Source organism: Merops nubicus, unplaced genomic scaffold (assembly GCF_000691845.1).
Source record: "Merops nubicus isolate BGI_N331 unplaced genomic scaffold, ASM69184v1 scaffold8421, whole genome shotgun sequence".
NCBI lineage: Eukaryota > Metazoa > Chordata > Aves > Coraciiformes > Meropidae > Merops > Merops nubicus.
In genome coordinates, this window is record NW_008588947.1 from 1 (window position 1) to 24,287 (window position 24,287).

At 37.2% G+C, this 24,287-nt stretch overlaps 1 protein-coding gene across 1 annotated transcript; it reads right to left on the reverse strand.

Moving 5' to 3' along the window:
• Positions 1-2,010: 2,010 nt before the first annotated feature.
• WDR37 (WD repeat domain 37) lies at positions 2,011-22,961 on the reverse strand (the record flags this gene model as incomplete). The annotated part of the gene is given in 10 exon segments (XM_008949416.1): positions 2,011-2,195; positions 2,694-2,931; positions 4,263-4,339; positions 7,232-7,276; positions 9,376-9,447; positions 10,837-10,972; positions 15,981-16,045; positions 16,214-16,309; positions 18,780-18,876; positions 22,824-22,961. Coding segments are annotated over 10 exon segments (1,149 nt in total), but the record flags the coding sequence as incomplete, so codon positions are not given.
• Positions 22,962-24,287: the final 1,326 nt, after the last annotated feature.

The window sequence follows — 24,287 nt, forward strand, 5'->3', positions numbered from 1 at the left end:
GAGCCAGAGCCGGGGCCGAGCCGGGGCGGCGTCGGCACCGCCTTACCGGGCAGTAAGGCATGCGGGGCTGGTCGGTTGAAATACGCGGGGGAAAAAAAGATAGCCGGTCTGGACGGCTGCTCCTCAGGTGCTGCTCAGCAAGAGCCTGCTAAAACTCATGCTTGAGGACTTTAAATCATCAGCATTAACGACTGTAACATCCAGATTACAGAACTGACTCCAAGAGCCTATCAAAATTAAAAATTTGGCAAATTTTCCAAAGAGATATTCAGGAAAACCAGAAAATATCTTTTGCATTTGTATTTTCCAGTCAACAGATAAAAGTTTCTTCTCTAGTGCTTCATGTGAGAAGACTGCTACAGTCTTGATTTGACAGTAATTTAAAAACATTTTGCCAACAGGCAGTGCAATAATGGACCAAAAAGAAAATCCTTCAGAGTATCTCTGTGCTGCAAAATGTGGAGGTCCCCGGCTGCATTCCCCAGTGAAACACTTTGTCCATAATGGAGTCATCATTTCAGCAAAGCCCAGACACCGATAACCTGAGCCATTAAACAGTAAAGTCACATTTGAGACTTCTAAAAGTTGTCAATACCAAAAACTCCCACATTCAATGAGCAAAACGTAGACAAGCGATACAACAGACGACCACAAGTATGTAGACAATCAGAAGCCAGAATAAGAGGGACCAAAGAGGTTGCTCAAAGTCTATCCTTCATAAAAAAGAAACTCCTTGATAGTTTACAGGTGTCAGTGGTGGATGCCAAAATACCCGCTAACCGCTTTGACAGTACGTGCCGTCACCCCAGAACAATGTCACTCGGTCTCAGCATACATACGGAAAAACACTAAAACCAATCACATTCCTTTCTCTCAAAAAATGTCCTGGGACAAAGCAATAAATTAGCTCAGAAATGGAGGCAACCATGGATGCAAAAACTTCCAACTTCTACAAGTGGTTCTAGAAAAAGCAATAGAAGAGTACAAAAATGACAGCATGAAACAATTCCAAGATGCAGACCACAAAGAGGAGTTTACTCTTCTACCAGGAGACAATGGCTACTTACATGGGATGACTGTCACGCACCAAATAATTTATCAAGTTCAGGGATCTGGGGAGGGGGTGGTTTAAAGAGGTTATACTTTATCTTGTTAGTCAACAACAGGGAAAAATCAAAAAGTGGATCCTGAAACTCAGATATAACGCAAGCTACACATCTGAATTAGAAAACAGAAATGGGAATAAATATTTGTGTTTTTTGTTTTGAGCTAGAACCAACAATCATCTTTTATGCTGCAGATGGGAAGTGAAATTTCTTTCTGAAACACTTAAGTTCAAACAGTCCAAAATCTTAAAAAATATTTGCTTCCTTGGGTAAAGTTTTTCAAAGCAACTGCAGCATTTTCTGTGTATCACAGCCCCAAGGAGCAGACAGGTGAGTCACCAGCATAACACAGATTCTTGTGACTGTGCTTCCCATATTCAACAGCAGTCAGTATAAAGACCTAAAGCGGAAACCAAAAATGTGACACCAAAACCACTGTTTCAAAAGAACATGGTCTTGAGTGCCCTTACTCTCATTTCCTATTTTATATATAAATTCGAATCCTTAGCTGAAAGAGTAAAAATTGATCCTTCTATTTTTATCCCACTGGTTCCAAAGCAGTAACTTTTATTTCACACCAAATATCGTGACAAGCAGAGGGAATGTGGTTCCACACCTGCACTACAGAAATAGCTGTGAACTACCATAACCCTAGTGCCAAAAACAACCTCATACCTTAAATTACCTTTAACTGGAAAGAATTTTAGCTCAACTTACCATATAAGCAATATCACACCAAAGCCCTGACTGCTGTTCTGGAAATTAAGTACTGCTGTGTTACATTTGAAGGAGGACAGTTAGGGAGTTCTGTGAAAATCAGTCACATAAAACAGGGGAATGAACTTAGCACCTCAAAAAGAGCACAGGAACAGTTTTATTCAAATTAGCTACTGAATACATTTACACTTCTGGAACTTGTGAAAACCCGTGAAGGAACTGTCACTTACTCTGTGTGGCCCTGAAAGACATTCACAGAATGGATAGAAGGATCTCTGAAATCCCACAGACGGAAGGTTGTATCGCGTGATGATGTCACCACAAGACGCTGGGTGGGATGTGTACAACAATGTGTTAGCTCTTGGTCATGCCCTACAATCACAGAAAAGAATACATAAGGTAATGAAAATAAGACTTCATTTCCACATACACTTGGAATGAAATGCTGATGCTTTTTTTCTTTTTCCCCCAAAAGAAAATAATAATTCTGAACTTTCATGTTCCTACTACTGTAAAAGTTTGGAAGTGTATTTAAAAGCAAAAAACCCTACTACTTGTTTCACATTGTTATTAAGTAGTGATGTTATTGTTACTTGACATGCCATGAGTACAGCAAAAGCATTTTTCAGGAACTAAAATTTGGCAACATGCAGTTTAAAAACAACTACTTTCATAGGTTATATCACAAGCTTAAAAGAACACAAACTCATGCTCACAAGATCTAGAAGGTCGGTTGAGCAGCAGCTTAAGTCTTGTGCACACTCTCATCCTACTCCACAGAAAGAACTTTTCCCAATGTTTCAGTATGTACAAATAGGCCCATATATAAAAATAAACCACAGATTTCTCTTTTTGTGAGTGAACAAATACCTGTGAGAGAGTGGACAAGTTCAGAAGTCTCCACATCATACAGATTTGCCGTCCTATCCCACGATGCGGTCACAGCTTGCTTCCCCCCAACAAGCCAGTCAGCTGCTATGACAACTCCTTGATGGCTTTTGAGTGAAGTTAATGGAACTCTGACAGTGGGACAATCACTAGAACCATCTCCATCTCCATCGGGTTCATCTTTATCTGAGATCTCAACTTCATCTTCTCCAGACACTTGCTGTAAAAGGCAAGAGAAAAAAAGACTTAGAATAAAAGGGAAGGAACGTCTCTAAGTTGTATTTAACAGTGTAAATGCTTCCCAAACCCTTTAATGTGAATGAGTAACTTATTTCTGTGGAATCTCAGCAATACAGGTACTCATGATCAAAAACTTAGTTGGAGGAATAATGCCAGTGAGTTAAATGCAGTTTTAATAACTACTTCTTCCAAACTGTTTAGCTCTGAGGATCTGCCCCTATACCATCTGGTAAACCTTTTTATAATCCCCTTTACTGTACTGCCCTCAACTTTTATTGCAGCACATGTATCTAGGGACTCTTTTTCCTTTCCATTTTTAAAAGCAGGAAACACCTAACAGGTTACTGACTGTTTCTGATTGGAAAGACAACCATTCAGAGCTGCATTTTTATCCATTAGAATCAAAATCGTGACATAAATATTTGTCTGCTGGCCAATGCATAGTTATTGTGCAGTGCTGATGTAAACTGGATGCAAAATAAATCCTTTTGCTAACTGTGAAGCATCAGTCTCTGAACTCTATTTCACTTATGCAAGACTAATACTCTTTTCATGATATATGGATGTGAAAAAGGTAACATTTGTATGGCTCCTTCAAAATGGAAATGCTAAACCAAGTAAGAATTTTCCATTCAGAAATGTATCTCATATTATACAGCCATCTCTTGCCCCTACTCAGTTTACTGAAAAGCTCCTGCTAGAAACTGTATTTGTCTTCACAGTTTAGCAGGGGTCCTTTTAAGTCAAATGCAGCATTTGACAGTCGACAATAAAGACTTAAATAAAAGCCTGGGGACAAAACTATCACACAGCGTGATGAGTGCTGGCAAAGGTTGATTAGCAATCAATAAAGATTCAATTAAATGAATGCCAAAAATACAAGTCTTTACCATCAGTTTTCAATTTATAGTAACTATAGGTAATAGAAATGCCTCAGTCACTTAAGCTACAAGACTTTAACTAGTTTAAAAATAACTTAATTATTTATTATTTGAATTATTATCAAAAAATTTTACTCCACAGTTCATTTACTTACAGATTTATTACCATGAAGAAAAAAGTCAATTAATGTACTTGCAGTTGTATATTCTATTCTGCACTATGTATCTTTGAAAACATGGAGAGAGTCTTTTTTGAAAAAAAGGCTGAGATACATCTGTTAAAACTAAAACTTCAATATCACACCTTTTACAATTCTGAAATCATGTAATTTTTTAATTATGTATAGATTTCATATTTGCCTCATCATAAAACCTGCATCTGATGAAATTGCTCTGCAATTACTTTAGCTGCAGTAAGTTGATTGCTTACATTGCAGTCTGCAGTTGGCTGAGGTGTAGGCAACTGTACTATGTATCTCCAGATGTGAGCTGTCTGGTCTCCAGATGCTGCACAGAGCAGAGAGGTGAGAAAGAAAGACTAAATAAGAGCATTTTCATGGACAATAACACAAGCTTTAATATTACATTGGGCAACACTGTCTGAGTTGCATCTTCTTCTAACAGATACTATTACGATCTTTTTGATAAGCAAGTCTCAACATGAACAGTCACTTTTCTGGCTTCAATATTGATAAGAATATAATTCATTATGCAAAGTGTTAAGTAGTTACCAAATCAGTAATTCCTACAGTGAAAAATTCCATTTAAATACTGCACATCAGAACACAAAGATCACTGCCGTTCTAATATGTAATATTTGAAGAAGTCATTTGATATATCAACAGGTGCCATCCTTCATCTGCTATTTCTCAAAATACTCAAATTCTTCATTCAATGATTGCTTTTATTAAATGTTTTTTTGGGGTTTCTCATTAAAACCATGCTAAGGAACAAGCGTGCAGCTATTATGCTTCTGCCTTAAGCAACTCAGCTTACAGTTTACAGCTCAGTTTACAGCTCAGCAGGTACCATATGATTTTAGACTTCATTTGGCTTTGAAATAGATTTATCCATTATTAATTAAAGAGAAAGTCAAGATTCTCCTTCTTATGGGCAGAACAAACATGCTCTAACACCTAGGGGTACAGTTATGGGAGTTCTAGATTCAGAAGAAAACCAGCTTGTTAGGAGTATGCATAGCTCTGGCAAGTGCAACGTACATGAAAGCATTAAGAAAAATATCTCATAGAGCAAGTAAGAAGGCTAGGAGAAAGGTCAACCTTGTATTATTTATGGTCGCAGTATTCTGGATCAGGGAGGATTTTCTTCTCTTATTCAGCCCTAAATCAATCAAGTGACAGTGAAGAACAGGTCCCCTGAAAGCTTTCAGTGGACATACTTGCAGGACCACATTTCAGAAAAAGAACAGAACAAAAATCTAGCTGTGGGCAGTTTGGCTGGTTCATTTGCTTTGATTTTTTGTAAGTCAGTTTAAGTAGCAACATTGTTTATGGTACTGAATCAAGGGCTACAGATAGTATATCAGAACAGGAAAATCCAAATAGCCAAACTTAAGTCATTGTTAGCCTAATTGCTAACAATTGCCCTAATTGCTGGACCACATGAACCACAGTATTAGCCACATCAGATAGTGTTCCAACCTGAAGCTGCACTCATGGTATTTTCAGTCCTGAAAACACCTTTACACTAACAGTCAAATTTTCAAGCCGTTTTTCTTCTGCACTCTCAGTACCACAATATTCTTTTTCTTTACTTCTGGAAATATGTATTTCAAAAGGGTTAAGTAAGGTAGAATAGAAATGGAATGGAACAGAAACAGAATGGAATCATTTCAGTTGGAAGGGACCTACAATGATCATCTAGTCCAACTGCCTGACCAATTCAGGGATGACCAAAAGCTAAAGCACATTAAGGGCATTATCCAAATATCTCAAATACAGACAGGCCTGAGGCATTGACCACCTCTCTAGGAAGCCTGTTCCAGTGTTTGACCACCCTCCTGGTAAAGAAATGTGTCCTAGGGTCCAGCCTAAATTTCACCCGGAGCAGCTCTGAACCATTCCCACAAGTCCTGTCACTGGATACCAGGGAGAAGAGAACAGCACCTACCTCTCCACTTCTCCTCTTTAAGAAGCTGTAAAGAGCAATGAGGTCACCTCTCAGTCTCCTTCTGTCCAAACTAGACAAACCCAAAGTCCTCAGCTGCTACCCACAGGACATGCCTTCCAGCCCTTTCATTAGCTTTGTTGCCCTCCTATGGATGCATTCAAGGGCCTTCACATCCTTCCTAAACTGTGGGGACCAGAACTGCACACAGTACAGTGTGTGTGAGGCCACATCAATGCTGAATACAGCAGGACAATGATCTCTTTTGATCAGCTGTTTCTACTGTGTTTGATGCACCCTAAGATGTGGTTTGCCCTATCTATCTAGGCCACTCCACAAAGCATCTTGTCCCTCAGCAGCACTTCCCAGTTTGGTAGCAGCAGCAAACTTGCCAATGGTGCATCCAGATTGTTGATAAAATATATTGAACAGAACTGGCCCTATTGAAAAGAATTGAGTCTTGAGGAATACCACTGGCGGGCAGTCACTAGCCAGATGTAGCCCCATTCACTACAAACCTCTGAGCTCTGTCCTTCAGCCAGTTTTTCACTCAGCATGCCATGAACCTGATCACCCCACAGCTGGACAACTTGTCCAGAAGGATGCTGTGAGGTACAGTACCAGAAGACTTACTAAAACCCAGAAAAGCCCATACCCATCACCTTCCCTTCATCTGCTAGGCAGGTGACCTTATTGCAGAAGGAGATCAGATTAGTTAAACAGGACTTTCCCTTTGTGAGCCCATGCTGACTGTGCCTGATGACTGCATTATTCTTTAAATGCCTTTCAACCAGTACCCAGTGTAATCTCCATATTTTTTTCCAGGAACTGAGGTTGGACTAACATGTCTGTAGGACCCTGGGTCTTCCCTCATGACCTTTTTGTAGATCAGAACAACACTGGATAGCTTCCAGTCAGCAGAGACCTCCCCTGACTCCCAAGACCTTTGGAAGATGATCAAGAGGGGTCCTGCCATAACATCTGCCAGTTCCTTCAGTACTCTAGGATGAATCCCATTATGCCCTCGTGAACATCCAGCTGATGTACAATTCTAAGTGTCTGTTTTGGAGCAGGTAAGCACAAACAATGACGTGACAAACACAGACGGAAAGATGTAGCTCTGACTTGTTATACCTTAAAATATACAAATAATTTGATCGAAAAGGATACTGAGAGAACAGTAGGGAGAGGGGCCACAACCCAAAGGATGCTAGTGAATACACCATTTTTCCATCATGATTAACATACAACATATGAAAATATTTTACATACCTGTAAGAGCCACTTGCTCAGTTGGATGAAACTTTATGGAATTTACTGTGTGAAACAAAGTAAAATTTTAAGCTAGTTTACTAAAAGAATTGTCACAGTGTTTTATCATTAGAAGCATTGAAAAATCAAGAAGTCTTCAGTTTTAAGTGATTTTTTGTATTATAGCAATCTCTTCGGTGGGATAAAGCACAATGGTATTTTATGTGAGCACATAAACCTATGTAGCATCAAGGAAAGCAGCTACAGTTGATAATTCAATACACATTTCCCAGCAAGTTACTTCTTGAATCTAGCACAAGTTACAGAGGATTAAAAAAAAAAAAAAAAAAAAAAAAAACACAAATAATTGTCTGTAAGCTGACAGAAGATTTCCATAAAGAGAATTTAAGTATTTGTAACTATTTCTAACATAACGTAAACTTACCATATGAGAGCATCAACTTTCCAATTATTACTTAAGATTGCAAGAACAAATGCCTAACAACCTAGTGAAAATAATACAAATTCGATTTCCGTCCTGCAATCACATGTAATCAAAAGATGGTTGTTTTAAAATAGTCCTACAAGAATTCTATCAGCCTACAAAGCTCTTCTTCATTTTTTATTTCAGTGAATAAGATTCAGTTATTCTTCATTACTAAGCACCTTCATTTGCAAAATACATAAGCTACCCTTCAACAGTTCTTCAGGAAAGAACTTAGAAATCATTTCCATCTTCCATACAAATAAAAGAGATGATTATGTTGTCCGGAGAGTGTGGTGTCATGAGTCTAAAAAGATACTCTTTAAATTGTTCACACTGAACTAACTCAATGGTGCACCAACTGCTGGCACCCAAACTTTGCTCCATTTCAAATCAACTGACAAACATAAGCAACTAAAGAAAAGTTTTACTAAATTAAAAATACCTTAAAATATAAGTTTTATAAATTCATATTGTTTTGATAAATTAGTGTATATAAACTTTATATAAATACACTTAGTTTACAAACAACTTCTCAAATACAGGTTAGACCTGTATTATTTATTATGTTTATGGTTATCCAGGTAGGAATTAAAAAAAGCCACAAAACTGTCAGCATGAAAATGCAGATGATTTGAGTTCTTAAACATGACTTCATGGAGGCTAAAGGTACCCTCTCCATGTAGGAAGCAACCTGAGATAGAGGAATGAATTAATGTGTTACCTGTTGTTTCTATGCCTCTACCTCTTAGTATCTTTGTGCTGTAGGAAATAGAAGTCATATAGCAGGAAAAAAAAAAAAAGGGGGAACTCATGGGTGAAGCAGCAGACCATTCTCTAGAGAACCTAGTTCTATTTGTATCTTTGCCACAGTTTGTGTGATATGCCAGCTGAGTTATTTAACAAAACGTACCAGGTCAACAACTGTGTTCTTCATTTTCTGACTCCGTACGCCAAGGTATGATCACTCAAAGAGCTCAACAGCAAGTGAAAGCCATGGAAAATCTTTCCAACTTTGGTCTATAAACCCCTATATTGTAACCCGTTACAAGATAGAAGGGGGATAATCCAGTGCTTGTCAAACTGAACAGCAAAAATTAACATCAAAAATACTCACTGCATTGTACCTCTCCACCCACAGAGGGGATAAAAAACATTCCTTCTAAAATATTCACACTTGTATAGAGGAAGACAAATGCATATATTGAACTGCCTTCAAAAGGAGATTTTAATACTATGCAACAAATTATATATGGGATCGCGTACTGAACAAAGAAGTGCAAACAGATGTTCACCCAGCATCTGTATCTTGTATCCCAAATGTAACACAGAACTTGCAAAATGGCTAATTTTTTGATTACATAAGCTTCTCTTGCTCTGCATATGCATGAGACCTCAATGAGTTCTGACATCTTCTGAGTGTTGCAACTGTGCCTGTAAATTTCTTTACATGGACTTGTTTATTCATTGAGCAGTTACAGAACTGTCTCAGAACACTTCTCCAAGAAAGAATCATATTACAAAACATTCTCTGTATGAAGATAAGTGGAACTTCACAACTGACATGTTAATGATGTTGGCAAACCTGCAAGTGAAACTGCAATAAACATTTCTGTAGTTGTCCAAAACACCTTTTCCCTCCCACACTGTTTCCAGTTTTCACAACATGCCCTTATCTTACCTGATCCAACATGCCCTACGTACTTGACTAGGCACTTCCCTGTTTCTATGCTCCACAGCAAAGCAGTGTGATCTGCAAAGATTAAAAAGCAGCTGTAAATATTGTTATAAACTTGTTTTTCAATTTTAACCAATTTGAAAAAAAGTTATCTTTAAATATGGAACACACATACAAAAGAGATTTCAAATAAAAAAGAGAATTTGGTCTGCTCTACATGTACCATCTTTACATATAAAATGTAAAAGCTTCCTATCATTGTAACTTAATACTCAGAACTTAACAATATAGTTAGTACATATAACTTAGCACCCAAAAAAAGTAAAGGTGCAGTAAGTACTGTAAGACAAATTCTACTCTGATATTTTTCCTAACTTGGTTATATACTTAAGTATAATGCTCCACATTCAGAAAGAATACAGAGAGCATTTAGTGGTGACAAATTCAGTCAGTCACTGCAAACGGGAGTTCTGGGCAGCACAAACAATTTCCTTCCTGCATACAGGTCACTGCAGAGCCCTATGAAAACTTAGTTAAAAAAGAAATCACTGCAAATGCCACTCCTTTAGCCTGCCACACCCCAAAATAAATTATATAACTACTTGTGAGTGGGGAGAATGTTAATGCTGAACTGGAGAATGGCTCTTTCCAAGTTAAATCACGACAAAGAGAAGATGTCCTACACAAAGGCAAAGTGGGTCCCTCAGTGGGCACATAAAAATGGTAACAGTTGATGAAGCAGAGGTTTCTGGTCCATAGTATTTATGTCCAATAAGTGACTTCAGACTCTGTTCCAGCTTCAAAAGCCTTAGTCACTTCAAACTGACCAATTCTAACTGGTTCTGGCTTATTTCCTTAATAGTTTTCCAAGCCTCTACATTGATTTTTGGAGGATGATGGATTTAGTGATTTATTCATTAGTACCTGTTCCCTCAGAAAGGGGAAGGAAGGAATCTATTAAGTTAATAATAACTGAAAATTAAGGATTTTTTGCTGTCCCTACATCCTTAGGCAAAAAACAGATGAATTGAAGAATACACAAAAATATGCACTCTATGATTAAGTCTATGTTTCTATATAAGAAAGGCTAAACAATACCATGACAGAAACTCTGCAGGCATCTCTGTATACAGCCAAATATCATTCTGTGTGAGAGCTCTCTCCAAGCAAGCAGCTCCCCAACCTACCCATTCACCCCATCCCAACAGACTCCAAGGAGAGCATGACCTGCATGGAAGTTAACTGGCACATACTTTGAAAAGATCAAGAAGGATGCATGAACCTTCTAAAGGTTAAATGCATTTGAAGGCAACTCCAATTGAAGAATTTTTCAGCTGGTAAACATCTTCAAATAGATTATTTCTCTGTCGAGCTAAGTATTCAAACAAGCTTCTGATCTACATTTGCTATATCTTAGGGACTAAGTCAGAATTATCTAAAGATTCAAGCAACACAAAACTTTACCAGCAGATGCAGTTCCCAGCACCACTGGTTGAGTTTTCGCGACACTGACATCCCAAATGCCATCCCTGTGGCCAATATATTCCTTGACCAGTTGACAGATTGCCCTTGATGTTGTAGTTTTAAAACTGGATACAATCTGAAATAGTAGAGATACCATTTTTTTTCCCACATTGAACCAACATTAAGTAATTATCATACAAATACATATCTATTGAGTATTCTGACAGTTCATTGTTGTCAAAAATTAGACATTTGATGGTAGGAAAGAGAGTTTGGATGCAAACATACCTCTTAATTTTTTTTTCCATTTTAATAACACCCCCCTTATCTTTTGCAAGATAAACTATTCTGTATGGGTAAAAGATTATAATTTTTAAAAAACCAAACCACACAAACAAAAAAGCTTCAAAATTTTCCTTGCCTATTCCCAAACAAGTATATCTGATAATTCAAAGATGGTCCAAGTGTAATGCTTCTGAAAAAAAAAAAATGTGCTTAATACATAATTCTAGTAAAATCCAGAAAGATTCCCATTTAAAAGACTTAGTGATGGTTTTCTTCAAAACTGCACAAACATAATCAAATCAAACATTAACTTGAGAGTATATGCTGGTTTATTTGTGCAATAAAGCTTTCCTTTTTTAAAATATATGTCAGACTCATCTAACATTTGCTAAGCACATTCCCTCAAAGTCAATGCTAGTGGAGAAAACAGAGAAGACTCATTAAACCCAAATTAGTATGTGCATAAGTAATACCAAATGAAAAGAAGACAAAGTCTGGCAAAAATGGTAGAACTATCAGGCACTATAGTACAGGAAGACTGAAAACAATCCGTATCTAAAGAAAGGAACTGAATTGCAGAAATTCTACATTTTCAGATAAAGTGGAGTGCAGTATTTTAAAAAAAGAAAAAAACTTTGTCTTGCTGGAACACTTCCAGAGATAACTGAAATCAAAGGTAGTGAAAGATGCCTTCAAAAATCAATAACACTTGTTAAAAACACCCTATTTTTACCCAACAAGTCTTGAAGCTCAGAAGTGTTCTTTTAGAAAGACTATCTGAAAAGCTTTATTAAATCTGAAATGAGAAGAAGATTCCAATTTATCTGTGTTCTCCTCCGTATGCAATTATGGGCAGGTATCTGTCTGACTGGTTAAGTCAAAAACTTTAAATGCTTTAACACAAATCACATTAAGACTTATCTACAGCTTAGTAAAAGTTAGAAAATCAATTAAATCTACATTTCAATACAATAAGCCAAGGTTAAAATCCCATTAGTTTTTGGTACCAAAAAAAGGATGTCGTAAGTATGTCATTAAAGCAAATTACTTCCAAAAAGGTTTTTAAAAACTAAAGAAATTTGCACAAGCATTCCAAATCCTGAGCATGTCAGCTTCCCAAGGATGAAATGATAATGCCCTACTTGAATTCCAAAGTAACACCTAATGTGCACTTTAGTTTCCTGGCAGAAGAAAGAACTATCATTAAGGATGCACTGAAAAGACAGTGGGTGAATGGCAAAGATTATGAACTCAGCCGTACTGCAGGGTTTCACAGGCTTTGAATACAGCCCTACAGGTGCCACCTTCAGATTGAATATAGTCCTTAAACTAAATGATGTATGAGAAGTGGAACACCAGAATTAAGTAAACAGGTAAGGACTAATATTCCAAACTTGAAGTTTTTCAGCTCTCAACCCTACACTGAAACTACGCTTGCATTCTGTCTTTTTTTATGTGCAACCAAATCTTCACACGAATGTTTTCCAGAAGAAAACTCATCAACTCATCAGATTGTCCAAAACTGCTGGACAGTGGTTTCACTGACAATGGCAAGGCTGTAGAATTCCCTTTTGGAGTATCAGCAGCCTTGAATGAACACACAGAAGACGAGAGTTCAAGAACACTAACACTAAATTCCCAGATACAGATAACTAATTAACTCACACTTTTTCTACACTTTTTTTCTTCTTCTTCTTTATTTCTTTTTTTGCTGTCCCTTATTTCACATCTCAGTAATTGGATTAACTAGACAGTACCTGGATTACTTCCTGGTTCCTTAGCCATATAGAAATCATTTTCAAGACAGGAACGGAAATACTTACTTAAGTAACATACAATTGGCTAAAAAGAAGATTCTATACTGCAGCAAATTTTTAAAATACCTTCAGCAGATCTCAGATTATCATATAAAAACACAAATAAGTGGGCAATCATACTGTGTGTTTCACTTTTCTCTGTCCTCTTTCTTAAATCCATATAGTGTCATCTACTTCCTTCCATATAGAGACTTGTCAATAAGGAAACAATTGTTTGCCATGTGAACAATCAAAAATTGCAAATTGAAACACCATGAAAACAATCGCTTACCATGTAAACAATTGAAAACCGAATGCAAATTGAAACAATTGGATGGCAAAAAACACCCTGTAAAATGTCTCCTATGCAGATGGGACACATAAGAAAAAAAAAAAAAAAAAAAGAACTTGGTCCACTCAGGACCAGTCCAGTAGCATTACACTGCGACTGATGGACAGAATTTCACGTGAAGCAACAACAAGCAGCAAGGTCAAAAAATACATCTTCCGAACAGTTTTATTCCCTTCAACTGCTGGGTGAAGAAATACCTTCCTTTAAGAGTGCTTTTTCTGATTCGAAAGAATTAGAGGTCCTGGAAGTTAGTTTATGATGGGACCAAGTTACATCTTTAACAGTTTATGTAGAATCCTAAAATAAACTGAAATGTTTTCCTGATGTCTTAACAACTGTCATGGCCAGGGATTGTTGACATCAGCATTACCAGCTCGTTAACATCAAAACATGAATTTCACACAGTAATTTCTGTATCTACAAACAACTGCAGTTAAATTATAGGATCTTGTTCGTTTACATACACAAAAATTATTTTTCGAGTATCAAGCCCTAAATCTACTCTGTCTCTTCAGGATTTGGGTGCTGCTGCTAAAAGCATCCTCTTCTGATATGAGCTTTGCCAACTTAATATTCAGACTCCTGACTCAGCTAAGGGATTAGATGTATCCAGGTAAAGGAAATTTTTATGAAGGACTCAAATTAAGCATGTTTACCTCAGCACTTTCCCCAAGAAAACGAACAGATTGTTTTAGTCTTCTCATGTTTTATCAATATTAAAGCAGTCAAGGATCAGCTTTCTCATTAGAACAAGCAAATATTGAAAGCTCTTTTCACAAGAAACCTAAACTCTTTATAGGTTGAGAGTCAGAAAAATGTAATCGTGTGCAATTTCAAAGCAACTGGTTTGTAAAACTTAAGTCTCTTCTAATTTCCCCCAGGGAAAAAAAAAAAAAAAAAAAAATTAAAAACCATAAAACTTCTGACAAAATGAGGCATATACTAACAGTATAAAGATGGGCTGAAGAGAAAAGTTGTGATCCACTACCTGACTGAGTTTGGAACACAACCTGTTTTTGGTGAGCAGCATTATTCATTCAATGCTCATAAAAATTAGCCCTAAGAATTTCAAACCTGTCAAACTTTTAAAGCTCTTCAAATGTCATTTTCCCAGATAGGGCACTAGGAAAGTCTAAATGCATCCAGTCAGCATACAGATAGAAAAATCATAGTTTGTTAGAAATTTAGTTACAGTCTTTCCTGACTCACTGTCGTCTCTTTGTGAGCCAAGAGACAAAAGATTTTGACTTTGACTCTTCCGCATAGGAAGGAAGAATCAGTCAAAATAAAGCTACTCCCATGAAATGCAAAAAGGCTGTAAAGGATATTGTGTGATGTCTATAATAAGGTATTAGATTCTTCACATTCCACTACTCATGACTGCTTTGCTGGGCATGCATATGAGAACACTGGAAAGCAAAGTGGTCACCCAAGAGTCTCCACCCCGTATCTCCCAGCTTCCCACGCTGAATTTGCAAGGTCCACCTGCCTCACCCAGGAAAGAACAGGAGCGCTCCATTGCAAGCAAGGGGAAGACAACAAGGATTCAACTGCAGCCTTAGAACCACAAAACAAAAGAAACCACCACACCAACCAAAAAAACCCTACCAACACTACACTAGAGAGAGTATTAATACATAACTACAAAGTAGGTGTACTAATACCATATTTTCCCTACTAATATCATGTTTTCCCTATTTAAGTGGCCTCGTTAATGAGTTTAAGTCACTAACTCATCAGGAAAAGGAAGGGGCATCCCTATACACCAGATTGGCAAGAATAAAAAAGAAAGTTTGAAAAACAATAAAATAAAAAAGGAGAGCAAATAAAACACAGTAACAGATCTATTTCAACACACTGCTCTTACACTTACTTTCAAACTTTCAGATTACTTAACAGTTGGTATTTCCAAAACGCCCTACAGCCATTCTGTAACCACACATTAGCCTGCAATACAGATCACCACAGAGCTTCTATATGGTTGGTTCACATACCAGACCTCACTGTGGTTTACTCGTTTCATTTATCCTTAATAACGTGTCACGAAATGGCCCTGAGATATGGCAACAGGAGCAGCAAGTAAACTGTCTATGAAAATTGAAAAAGGGGACAGAAAGATTGGAAAGGTGACAGACAGATGCAGATGTGCAAAATGAAAAACACCAGAAAGGTTAACTGTGATAAAAGACAAAGCAAAAAAAGATCACTAGTTACTGATCTGCAAGGCTTGCAACATAAAGGAAAAACTATTCTAGTCCCACAGCTAAAGAATAAAAAAAACTGTTTTACAAAATGAATCTGTATTAGTATACCTAGAGATGCCTGCTTCAATCCCCATTTCAACTGCAATATCCAAATCTTTATCAGAAATTAACTACCTACTAAGTTCTCTATTTCCTTCATTAAACTGATTTTTTCTCTCTCTAGTTCTCTTTACAAAAGAGTAATCCCACATACACACATGTGCACACACTCCCTCCCCCCCAACATTCATTCTTAAAAAAAAGGTGAGCAATTACTGTAAAAACATCATATAGCATGGGTGAAGTAATGGGTAACTGATGCATCCAAGACAGACTGTTGCTCATGAGGCAGATTTACTTAAAGAACAGCACTACTCAGCATAAGGAAAACACAACTTAAAACTTCAAGATATCCATGTTAGTCTCATGAGTACACATTGACAAGGAGAGGTTTAATTTGTCTCATACCTTGCTAGTAGATGCCTTGTAAGTTGTCTTTAATTTCTGAGAAAGCTGACTGGTACTATGACTGGCTGTTGAGACATAAATTCAAAGGAAGATATTTCAAATGCAGCATTAGCTTATTTGTGCAAATAACTGGTATTAATTCCCTTCAACAAAATTTTAAGCATTGGCCAGCAAAGTAAAAAAAAAAAAAAAAATCAAAAATACTAATTTAGGATTCTTTGTGGTTCTCTTACCTTTTGTTTTCAGCTGTCCTTTGCTCAGTTCAGCCCCATCAATTGTCTGCCCTTCAGCTGCTAAACGCTCATTCAGGGTATCAATCTCTCTACGTACTAATAAAACCAAAAATTCACATTAATACAAAAAAATTAGTGTCATTAACAAGATCATTAACATACTATTTATGAATTGTTACAGTTAGTCAGGAAAAGGACAGAAAAAGAGATCAGCTGTGATTTTATAAAAGCAGGTCTCCCCAAGACATAAACCAAGACTCATGCTGAAATTTCCAGAGATCAACCTCGTCCCAGATTCCAAGGAAAGTACTGGTGGCTTCTAATTACTGTTACTTTTAGCAATAAATGTGGCTATGGATTAAAAAAAAACAGCGTCCATAAAATACATGGTACATCTGTATTCAATTAAATGCAACAGAAGACAGAAAAATTGCAGCATCATAAATAATTTAGCCACAGAATTAGTGTGGCATTTTTTGACAAAGGTTTTATTGAACCAGACTAGTTCTCCCTTGAATGTCTTGTCTAGTGTTAGCTTCAGTAAGAAAGGCAGTGCAGCAATTGTATTTTTTCATACTTTGAAATACATATAAAATTTTAGAATTACATATACATTTTTACATTCATCTCTTTTAGAACCACTACATACAATCAAAATATTCTCACTGCACACCAGACAAAGCATGTATTTGTAACAAGAATATGTTTTTCTGTCAGTTACTTATAACTCTTACCAGTGTCATTTCAACACAAGACAGAGCAATGGCATAACTAAAATGAAACAGGTACTCATAAATGATTTCCAGTGGCTGAGCTGATTTAAAGTTGCTCGACTTCATTCTATAAAGAATATTTTCAGTGGCTTATTTATAGGGTTTTTTCTCAAAATCTGGGCTGATAGTCTTTAAGTGATCTCCTTGGGTGAAATCTTAGTGAGAGGCTTTAACTAAGCACATCTTTGCTGTTCTTGAGAATAAGTCCAGGCTTAGTCATTCACTCCCAGGTTTTGAAATGTGGGAAAACATGATGATGTTTCAGGAGTATGACTCTCACCATTTCTGAGAAATTTACTGCAGTGTCAGTTCTAAGCACTAGAAGTCAGTTTACACTTCCATACCACAACCCAGTGCTTGAAGTGAGCAAAGCAAGATTCTGTTTCCTGCCTTCCGAGTAACTTAAACTTCTAGAAAACAGACAATACGAAAGAGAATTAAAGAGACAGGCTTGCAGCAACAGATGACCAAAACAAACAAACCAGGCAGATCCAAGAGGTGCCTGAAAGGATTAAGACTGAAGCCTGGAAGGGATTAAAAAAGAAAATATTAGATGTAATAAGGGAAAGGGAGAATATGAAAATCCAGGGAGGAAAAATCTGAGGTTCTGTATGTACGGTAACCACAACACTCGCGTAAGAACGAGACCAGGAACAAAAACCAGCAGATTGAGCACCAGAAGAGAAAAATTTAGAAATTGTCAGGGCATGCAAGGAGATCACAAAGGCCAGGAGTGAACTAGAACTGTGAAGAAAGAAGATGAAGAAGAAACAAATGGAATGGAAGGATAATAACCAGACTCTGGAGGGTACAGATGAATTCATCATTTGTTTTCTGACAAATATTTTTGAAGGCTGGGGAAGAAAACCCTACTTTTCTTGCTAAGAGCCAACTACTCAGCAGAAGACTGAGAATTCAGCTGCGCAAATTGCTGCTAAAAAATGTGTAAGGTTGATGACAGCCTTTAACGGACATAATCTCAGGTTTTAAGAGAATCCAAAAAAAAAAGAAAATCAGCAAATTTTCAAAAACCACAAGAATATTTTTTTAATATAAGTGTTTGGTTTAACTGTGGGAACAGATTACATGTGGAAAAAAAATTTGACTTGGAGCCAAACCAGCCAGATTCCACAATTCAGAAGCTAAGCCACACAGTACAGCTTCCAAACACCAGCAATGAAAACTGAGCAGAGGCTTTACTGTATGGCTGACTGGCTTATTTAGTTTGGATCCTCTTCCAGCACCCTGGATCACTTACATTGCCATATGACTGCACTGCCTTTAAAAAAAATAACATTTTTTTCAGGTAATACCTGGAATTTATCTGAGTGCTCAACATCAAAATTCATGAACCAGGTGCTGGTTATGCAATGTACTAAGTAGTATGACCCAAAATCAACACATTTTACACTCTAAAAAACACACTTTTCCAATTTTATTTACTAATATTACATCAATAAGTCTGTAAATATACAATAAAGGAACAAACTTCAATGTCTGAATGAAGTTCCTGCCAGATTAACAGGTCATACAGCAGAGCCTAGAATGACAAGGAGACAGCCACTGCACTTTTTTGCCCAAGAGAAGGAGGGTGACACACATCCGTTCTCACTAGTTGTGTCTAAGAGCTAGGAAAGTGATTCTGCTGAACGGGTGCCAACTCCATCTTTGGCTACAAGTCCAAAACCATTCTTAAATGCCCCACAAGAGTATCCAAGGCAAGCGTCTCAGTTAGCATTACTATATCCTAAATCCAAACAATTCATAAGTTGCTAGAAAAAACAGATACTCACATTCCAAATTTTCTATATACAGATTTTCAAACTCCCGCTCTATTTGTCCAAAAAGTTCAAGGAGTGTATTCCGGACAGAAGATGGTAGTTTGGAATCCTGGGAAGCAAAATAGTGGGACTTGTATTTTCCTTCTTACATATATTTTATGTAGTTAACCTTTATTCTTAAACTGATTTTAACAGTTCTCTCCATCTCACAGCAATGGGGGAAATTAAAACAATTACTAGTGTAAAATACAAAACAAAAAGCTCTATGCACCATAAAATTATTCATTTTACATGCTCTATTTCAAGGCACAGAATTCGAATTACCTGTGGGGGATTTTTTTTTTTTTGTACTAGAAAAGAAAGTATAAAACCAAGATACATGTACTACTCACCAAAAAAAAAAAAAAAGTGGAAAAAAAATTTAAAATATGATGTCAAGGTGTTTCAAGTTCAAGAAGAAAGAATATGTTTGGCTGACAAAGTAATTCAGAAGCTGATTATGCTTTAGGTTAGGAAGTTGTCATCACAAAGCACCTTATTACCACAGGTGGAGACAAGCTGACCTTTTAAATGTGTTTTTAACATTTACCTCTTGTCACTAACCAGAACTGAAAAGCAAACTCCGATTTCTAATCCTTCCCTTCCCAGATATTGTTCAAGCATCTCCTCTTCACATAAAGGATTCTGAACCAAATTCACAGAGAGCTGATTCTTTTCTTCAGCATAATCAACACAGCAATTCCAAGGCACAAAACTATGCATGCAATAAAACCACTAACATGGGATTTATAGGATCTGAGCTCAATACATAGCTTGACCACAAGTTTCTGTTGGCAAGTTACTTAAATTTTATTCATCTGCCTATAAAACAGAGATAAGCACCACATTTTCCCTGAATAAGTGCACACCATTTCCAAAACAAGGAATTACAAATTTCTGTTGGGAGTCGAGGTTCTCACTATACCAACATTCTGCCATCAAACAGTGTTGAGCACACAGTGAGTATCCAAGCCAAATACAACCAACTGCAGGACACTTAAGATGTTTGTTAGTGCTAGACTCAAATTTAAAGTGCAGCATGCCACTAAGAGAAGGCAAATTAGAAAGGAGAAAATACTGTAATTATCTAACAGCTATAATCAATTAATCCACCACAATTACAGGATAAAGGCTAAATGGTCCTTGCTCACTATGTAAATAAATTCTGCTCAATCTGCTCTATTCTTCAGTTGCTGGTGGACCACAATGTGTAAGTCACCTTACTGCACTTATTATTTATCTAGGTAGCCAGCCATAAACTTTTTTAAAAGAAATTTCTGCTTAACTGAGCCCTACTCCAATGATAAAAAAAGCTCAACTATTCCTTTGTACCATATCTCAGAATTCAGTAAGACATCATCTTATTACTGGACAAATCTGTAAATAATGCAGCTGTATTCAAAAACTTGGAAGTATCTATACAAGGGAACAAATTACCAAAATTCAAAGTGAAATTAATATGGTATCACATATACCATAGTATCAATAAATCAAGAGTTCATCTATCAAATATACAGGGAATCATCAGTAACACCTGGGGTTTTTTTAAACAAAGCAAAAGCATGTAATTTCAAAATCTTTCAAAATGAGCTATGAACACAAACAAGTCAGCTTGTGCCACAGAACACACCACTATTACAGTCTAGAAGAACAGAAGCAGCATTACTAGAAAGGGAGTACAAGCGTTAGCACAGGACACCACTTAAACTGGAGTGAACTTCATTATTCAATGCAAGTCGAAGGACAGTTATAGCTTGGTTTGTTCTTCAGTGTCCCAGCAAATCCAAACCAAAAGAAACTGTCTCCATTCCCGCGAAGTGACAGAACCGGGAGGAAACACGCACACAGCAGCCATCGGAGGGCAGCGTGCGCCTGCAGTCAAGTCAGCACCCACGCAACCTGCAGTTGATCTCACTCACACCTCGGTTCACAGTCAAGATGACTGTCTTCAGAAACAATCTGAAAATCCTAGCGTGATCCCGACTTTGTAAGTTACTTCTGAACACCAATTTTAAAAAGAAGAGCAAGAGAAACCACTAAGAGCCATGACACAGAGCAGAGCTGGTTTGTGCACAATTCAGCTTGACACCAGCTTCACAACTGCGTTAAGCTGTGGCACTGTGCGGAAGCAGTCGCTGCACTCCAACAAGTTGTACTATGCTCCTTCTGCTCCCCTAGAATATTCCTCTCCACATCTTCATCTACCTCCCCCTTGAGACAGTATTTTTGTTCATGCCTTCAGTCAGAAAATTAAACAGATACTGATGAAAACCAGCTTGAAAGAAAACTGATTAAACAAAAACACTACAAATGAAACACTATTAAGAAAAACACTGAAGTTAGAATTATTTCTGATTCAATTATCCCACAGTTCCATACAGCAAGGTTATGAAAGAAATTAAGTTATCCCACAATTTCTGAAACAGAAAAGGAGACATAGGAAAAGTTTTAAATCCACTTCTCAAAAGCCTGAAGGCATAAGCAAATCTAAACCTCTCCTAAAGTAACCAGCATAGTAAAACACATCCATTTCCTTTACTCTCTTTAAAGTTGGCATTATTTAAATTAGTTTATTAAAATACTATGTAATAATGTTATCTGTTTATCTGCAAAAGTACTTATCTAGATCTCAGGTGGTTTACAGCTCCACTGTGAAGGGGCATTAATGCTCTCTACTCACCAGAATCTGCCACTGGCTGTTCAAGGTTAAAGGTCAACAAAATTAAATAAGACGATAGATAAAACATTTACATATTACAGCATAATACACTTAAAGAGTTTGATAAGAAATACTAAACAGCTTAAAATTTTGGACTACTCTGCAGAAATAACAGCATGCTTTGACCTCTCAGCTGCTCTCCTCTCCTTTCCTGAAGTAAGGCTGTAATAGTCCAAATGCAGTTTTATATCTAAGTACTTACATTCTTCAAGTTCTAGACAGCCAGAAGTTACAACTTAGGCTTTGATAGTTACCCAAAAACTAGCATTGTAAATTACTGAATAACAGATTTAATTCAAAGAAATTTAAAGAAACAGGTTACAACGCTGAGAAAACACAAGGATTTCCCTTCATCTGCTAAGTCTAGAAACTGGGGTTTCTCATAGCCAAACACTGTTAATATGTCAAATCAGCTCTCTGGCAAAAATAAATTTTTGCATCATCTTTGCCATGCCTGCATTAATATTGCACTGTCAAATTGACCATAAATAGCTTCCAAACTGGTATTTGCTTATCTTTGGCAGCACTACTTCAAACAAATCCTCCAGGAGCCTCAGCTACTGTTAATCTCAGTACTGTTAGGCAAAACACTCTAAGTGGCTCCAGATGGTGTTCACTACACAGACTGATAGGATTAAGAAAACTACAGAAGTTAGCGGGTCGTTATTCTTTCCCTTAAGTTCAGCACACAGATCACACTTTCATTTGAGACAAACTAAAACAAACAAACCAACCAACCCAAGCCGCATCAGAAACACAAAACAAAACAAAAAACACTACCACAAATTAAAACTGAAGTTCTCTGAGGCCTGTCAAGCAGGCAGCATTTGCTTACTTTATGGAAAGGAATGCAGAACCGAGTTCTCACTCATACCTTCCATATCAGAGTCACAGGAACAGATATTTTGGATTATCCATTTTCCTGGCCTACTACTATTCCAAACTCAAACTTATGAAATCAAGAATCGATCTTCAACTTTAAAACGGGGAGGTGAGGGGAGCTACAGCAACGGAAATAGGCTGTTTATTTGTATTTCTTCATGGTTTTATCATTCATGTAGAATACACAAAAGCTGATAAAAAGCCCCAGGGTTGTGGGAACACAACGTGCAATGCTGCCGACGTCCCCGCCAGCAGCCTCCACACACAGCCAGCACTCGGAACCAAGTCTGATGCTCCTGCGGCTGTACTGGGCACATTTCATGAGTTAAGCTGATTGACTTTCTTTGCAGAAAGCTCTCCTCGTGCACACGTTAGGGAGTTCCCGGGGCAGCAGCAGCGGCAGCACACTCTCCTACCTGCCCCTCCAGCATGTCTCGCTGCAGGGCCGCCCGCTCCTGCTCGGAGCTGTTGGTTCTCCGGATCGAGAGGCTGTGCGACTTGCGCTTCTGCTTCGCTTGCCGAGCAGATGCACAGCTTCCACTTTCTATTGGCATTACTTCAGAAAACCAGCTTCACGGGGGCTCCTAGGACAAACTGAGGACAAGTAGCACACGTTACAAATTGCTTTGCCAAACTAATGGGTTTAAAATTTTTTTCTCAAAATGGAAGTATTTAGTTCTACTAAATTTTGGAGATATTTAGGTTGTCATTAAAGAGAAGGAACCCTATTACTTACAGCTGTTCTTCAAACAACATTAAGTTCAAAAACACATATGCACATATGAAAATAAAGAGGAATCGCTTCTGCATTACTTATACATTAGGTAACAAACCTCCAAAAAAGGAAAATAAATTCCACAACCTTGCTCATTTTGGAGAATGCTAGCAGAAACAGCCCCAAAATGCTTCCAGGAAACAACTATTATGCATACAATATTTCACTGAAATGCATGCAAAATTAAAACCCAGCTGGAAAATGAAAGCAAACAGACATGATAATTTAGGGACACTGTCAGGTTAAAAACGTATTATGCAACTTTAAGTGTTATTTTACAAAACTTAATAGATGTGCTTGTTTACACATAAACAGAAATTAATTTTAATCCCAGAAGCTGTGACAAGTACTTTCCACCATTTTTGACAGCTCACCGTTTCACCTTCTTGATAGTAAAAGTGCCCATAAACTTACAAGAGTGAAAGTGCAACTGACTTATGAGGCTGTTCTTCATTTCTGCCAGTTTATTAAAAGCCAAATATGCATTTTAATATACCTAAAAACACCTGACAGTATCACTAATTCATATTACCATGCATGATCTACTGCTTTCCCCTGTTTAAGAAAAATCAATTACCTTTGATTTCTTGCATAAATATGGAGAATATGTTCCTTACTGTCAAAATCTTATTTTTTACAAACATTTAATTATTGGACTTTTTTATTTTAATTTAAACATGCTATTCAACAGAAATTACTTTTAGTTTCACAGGATAACAGTGGTTAAACATTCCAAATGTTTTAGGATTAATAACTCAAAATTTTTCAATCATGAACATTGAGAAAAACATAACAATTCATTCTCCAGCATAAATAATTTCTGAAACAACAATTACAACTTAAAATATATGCAACAGTTTGCAGGGAAATAGGAGAGCAGAGTTGGCAAAGCTAACAAGGCAACTGCGCTTCCATTTAAATAAGTTGATCAGAGAAAAATTAAACCAAACCCAGGGCCACTTCCAATTTCAGATTCACCGAGACACTAGATCTCAAGCTAGGAATGAGCACCATCATTATTAACAAGACCAGGCATTAACCAATTTGGTGAGTTTGACATGGCATTTTCAGCTTTTTAACAGATCATAAAGCCAAGGAAAAGCAT